A 5,340-nucleotide genomic window follows, 5' to 3' on the forward strand; every position below is an offset into this window, starting at 1 on the left:
TTAATGCAACTTTTAATTACTATTATTATACGTCATTGATCCCAGAATCATTTACCACATTACCAATATTTTATTCTCTTCATATAATGAGTGAAACAATGCAAATGGCCATGTCTGCTGTCACTGCAATACGTACAAAATGTACATGATTAGGCCTTTTGCTTTACAGCACTGAGCATCACGTGAGCAGAGCGCATGCAGCACATGTTAAATAATATCCGGACAACCAAAACTCTTGAGGGACAACCATATGCTACTCTCTTGGTTGTCCTCCGGACAACACAAAAAAAAACTTAAAATTGAGCACTGCTCATGGATATGAACTAATGTAATCTATGGTTGCCATGTAATGACAGACTATATCAATAGCTGTGATAACATTGTGGTCATGTCCAATGATATCTATATATCGTTATAATCTGGCAAACTTAAAGATCACTGGCAGCAGGGTCAAGTCCATCATGCTCACACTATATACAGGGGTAGAAATTATCTTTTGAAATGGCAAGTCGGACTCCCTGCCCTCAAAAAGAGGGAGTCCGCACAGGGTTCGAATTTTGGCTGAAAATCTAGTGGACAGCAGGACCACCAACTTCAGAAATGCTTATTTACTAGCAGTGAGTAACAAAATAGTATACAAAAATAACCATTGGCATCAACAGCATACATGTAACTTAGAGTTGGTCAAATAATATATTTCAACTCTAGGAATGTCGGGGGAGCTTCTGGGAAAGGTTTTACTTTCGTTTTTCGCCTCCCCAGTCATCGGTACTCCATGCATAGATCAATGCTGCCGCACATCTGCAAAGTTACAAGTGCCTAGAATCTTGATGAAATAGAAGTATATACAGTTTACATTGCTTCTCGATATCTAACTGAATAAAAATAGTCCACTTTCTGCATAAAGAAAAGTGACGAATTAAGTTAACAGCTTTGATTACGTGCGTGTCAGGTGTCACTGGTCGTACCCTCACTCCCCACGATAACCCCTGCGACACATGAACTTATTGTTATGCGGTCATAAAAACACTGGGCTACGCTACATGCCGCAATCGATTTCTTTGACTGTCACGAGGTTATGTTCGTGTGGCGAATCATGCGTTGAGAGAGTTCTTGCCCTCGGCTCTAGATGTTTTGGATATCCCGTCTACGGAACAAAACGTATTAGAATGCGCTCCCGTTTACAAGTCTGTCTAAACTGCCGTTGCGATAACCGTAGTATTTCAGCGTAATATGAGGGGAAAAACTTGGTGGCCTCGGGCCTCCGGGTTGGCACTAATTTTGAATGCTGAGTCCGCAGCAAAATGAGGGAGTCCGCAGCCTGAAGTTCAAACCCAAAGATATTAACAATAACGCATGTGTTTATTTTGAAGATTCATGCGGTTGCACGTCTGCCAAATTTTCTTTGGACATTTGCTGAAAAAATACCGCAATTCTGCGAGGCCGTGCTCTGGAACGAACTAGCTAGTACATATGGCAGAATTTTCAGGGAGTCACACGGACATCAGCCTGATACGTCAATAGGGAGTCCGACAGTTAATCAGGAGTATTTTACTACGGACTCGCGTTAATTTGACCCAGATAAGGTTCCCACGGATGAAATCAAACAGGGGGAGGGGAGGGGTAGGTGGGAGGGGGGGGGGGTCCCGGGCGTGTATTTTTACCGTACGACTATTAATGCGAGAAATCGCACTCACACCATAGACGGTATTTGGGTTCTTGTATAGTATAGTCAGGCCGGAGTCGGTGTCAGTTAGCTTACAGGGCTTAACTTGTGTACTGTATGAGTGCTGCGTGGTACGGTAAAATACAGCGTCGGGGAGTCGCGTCGTCCTGGTCGATCGGAAATCTTGACGGTCGATTCCCGCGCTGGCAAACTTTTATTGTGGTGGAATTTAAACGGGGCGGAGGTAATTCAAACGGGGCGCAACGATTCAAACGGGGCGCAACGATTCAAACAGGGGGGAGTTTTCCCAACCGGGGCGCGGGCGTTTGCGCAACGTAGGGAGAACCCTGAGATATATATAAACCTTTATATATAGAAATGTAATGTGAGTGTGGTGAACTGCTGTCAATGGTGAAGATGTGCAAATATCATACAAAACTCAGTGGCTACTCCTGCAGTAAACAGAACTGCGGTTGTTTTGGTTTATGCCAGAGCACCGGCACTCTCACAATCATTGTCACGTTATGGTCTAGTAAACTTATTCTGCATGCACCAATAAAAAAAACACATGAACAACATGTGAATATCGGTAATGAAAAGGCTCCCACATGTGAGTGCCGCACTTTACAGATTAGGGCAACATTCCTATTTCCAGTTACCAGATCAGAACCAAATGCCCGTATAAAAATGGCTTCATGAGTGTACCGTACGTCATCATGTCATTGGATTTTGAGCCTAAAATAGATTTTCGCAGGAACCACGTAAACAAAGATGACATTTTCCTAATTATTAAAGCTATATACCTTAATCAAGTCAATATATAGTTAGCTACCTGCTCTGATGCTTTTCTTAGTTGTTTTTCTCGTTCATACTGTGTGACCAGCTGCTCATTGTCTTCTCTTAACAATTCCAGTTCAACTTCATGTTCCTGATTGTCCTGATATGATAGGTCTAAACTCTCCAAGACGCTTACGACTAGAGGCATCAATTCTTTAACTACATCTTCGTCATATTTTTGTATCATTCGCTCAAATTCCTTGTATACGCTGCTGGCAAGGGTTGACACTCGTTCAGACATCACACTGGGCGAGTCCTCGTTAGTTCCATACACGATTTCCATGTCGTTTTCCATTGTGATGTTTGGGTTGCGTCGGGATTAGCACAGGTTAATTATTAATGTAATAATTCACTGGTAAAACTGTCCTATAAAAATTATATGACAGATTAAAATCAGCCATTTAAAATCAAAATATGGAACGATGTAGACATTCTCCCAACTTGGTCGTTCGATCACGTGACCTATCGCCTCTCTATATCCTGACATTATTATTATTTAATCGCGCTCACCCTAGTAATGTTATTTATGTCATAATAGCTGTTTTTATTAATCTTTTAATATAATTAGTACGATCGTTTTGCTGTTTTGTATATATATCACTTAAAATGAGTCTTCAAAATAAATAACCGCGCACGAAGTAGCGACGGGGTAGGCGTTATTTAAACATGGCGTCCTGTGCATATCTTAGGTTATTTCGCGTAAATGCTTTTAAAACAAAGTCACTGCTTACACCAATAATAAGCAATGGGCAAACACAACGTTCATATTCTAACCAAACATTATCTGGTAAAACGGTCAGAATAGGTTGTGCTTCAGGCTTTTGGGGTGACACTGCTGTTTCAGGTATGTTGACGTGCCGGTCACTGACTGTACAGACTACAGAGTACAGTACAGACTACATTATACTGTATACTGTAACTGTATAGCTCCAAGAAACGGTCTTGCTAGGGTTAGAAGACCGTTTCAAACATTGGCTGCAGCTAAACACGTAGTTGTCTTATTTGCCAAGTATCGCCAAAGAACACTTCACATGTGATATACCAAATGAATCAGCACATCCACGTTTTTGTAACCATCACTCGGTGCGCTACGATGCGCTGGGTACCGGTACTTACGGGGTTACAGCGACTTTTTGGACGAATGCAACCAAATTTATTAGTAGGTCTCAGCAGAGAGATAGTGAATATAGAAATAAGTTTTGGATATAGAAATCAGTTAACCCTAACCCTAACCCTGTCCCTAATTCTAAAATAAACAAAATTAGCCAAAAATAATAAAAAATAAAATAAATAAGAGACAAAATCAGCCAATCATAGCCGTCCCCTAGTGAATCACTATCTCTCCCCTGTGCAAAATTCCAAATTTATGAATTCGCCACCATGTTGTATCATTCCGACTGTGACTAAAATCCGCAATGGATCGAACAAGGGAAATTAAACGATCTGCGGTCTGGATATATGGTTAAATTAGAATCTGAAGACGAATAGCTTGCCTTTAATCTGATCACCTGTTTACTATATATATGTAGAAATATTCCACATCATTGACAATTTAAAAAAAATGATTTGTGGAGCCCCGAAAAAAATGTAAATTTCCGTAGTTTGGTAACACTTATAAATTACATGCAACCACTGTTATAAAAGCTAGCTAGATATGTGTTATGGATGTGTAGGTATACAATTTAAATTAGTCTAGCTGCACATGAAACATTGACAATCCAATATAGATACTCGTATTAAACTGGCTACTGGGTCACTGCTAATTTTAACCATCCGAGTCACCCAATGTGTTTTTATGGGTAAGGTTTTAATTCAAATTGACCTAATCTGTGGAGTCACTTACAAATAGTGACGGGATTGAAGAAAGAACTGACTTGAATTGGCATTTATAATGTATACCAACACATTTTTAAAGTATGCTGTTGACTAGCTCATCGGCTTTTCTAACAGTTTATCTTTGTTTATCTAACAGTAACAAGTATCTACAAGTACAGTCCACAATGACTGTGCAATAGCAAAAATCCAATATAATCTACAACACCTAGCATAAATTTTACTCGTAACTTATTGACGATTCAGACAAAGGTTGGCTTATTTCCACAGTTGGGTTGCATATTTTTCACAACGACGCCCTTTTCTTATAAAAACTATTTTATTCAGTGAACTGATGATGACTGAACTGAATTCACCATTGAGCTTAAACTTCAAACTCTTATAGCTTGCTGCACATGCAAATTGCTTCGTGACAGCTTGCTCCGCTCACACACTGTATGATAGCTGTTAGCATATATATATGGAGATTCGAGAAACAACAGCACTGCTACGTGCCACTGAATATCATTGCACCTTAAATTCCTAAAAAGGTTCATTTTTTTCACAAACTATCTTGAGGTACTAGTCTACTAGACAAAATGACTCAGGTAACATCCTGAAAAAGCTGATGTCGGATTGTTAGCTAATCTAACGACCCACTGTAATTAGCGAGTTTTTTTAAACAAATTACAACCATTATTATTATGAAAGTAATATTAAGACACATGCCCTGATCTGATACTACTAAAGCTCATATGACAACGTATGGTGACAGATTTCACCATAAAAATGCAAGGCTATCATAGTTCCCTGATCCAATTTAGGTAGGGAACAAATTATCATAGTTAAAGACTCCATAGTCAGAAATAATTCAGTTCCATGTCTAATGATAAACAAAACACTAATATACACAATGTCATTATATATACTTAGGTTACAATCAGGAGTAATATTTGTCCCTCATCAGTGCTCAATTTTAACAGTCGTCCGGTCGTCCGTGACGACTGGATTTTTCTCTCGGGCAG

The 5,340-nt window shown here is 39.6% G+C and overlaps 2 protein-coding genes across 2 annotated transcripts in view; one reads left to right on the plus strand and one right to left on the minus strand.

The window, feature by feature from the left end:
- The window catches only part of LOC106810025 (C-Jun-amino-terminal kinase-interacting protein 3-like), a 31,365-nt gene extending 28,412 nt beyond the window's left edge, over positions 1-2,953 (minus strand). Inside the window, exon 1 of the mRNA XM_014813274.1 lies at positions 2,499-2,953. Coding sequence (XP_014668760.1) covers positions 2,499-2,798 — 300 coding nt within the window. The 5' untranslated portion in view covers positions 2,799-2,953. The remainder of the gene's footprint in view (positions 1-2,498) is intronic.
- A 204-nt stretch (positions 2,954-3,157) lies between these two features.
- LOC106810034 overlaps positions 3,158-5,340 on the plus strand; it is a gene marked incomplete in the record, with an annotated part of 26,667 nt that continues 24,484 nt past the window's right edge. The window contains 1 exon segment of the mRNA XM_014813299.1: positions 3,158-3,347. Within this exon segment, the coding sequence (XP_014668785.1) occupies positions 3,170-3,347 (178 nt within the window).

The sequence above is a fragment of the Priapulus caudatus genome, unplaced genomic scaffold (genome assembly GCF_000485595.1).
Source record: "Priapulus caudatus unplaced genomic scaffold, Priapulus_caudatus-5.0.1 Scaffold405, whole genome shotgun sequence".
Classification (NCBI taxonomy): Eukaryota; Metazoa; Priapulida; class Priapulimorpha; order Priapulimorphida; family Priapulidae; genus Priapulus; species Priapulus caudatus.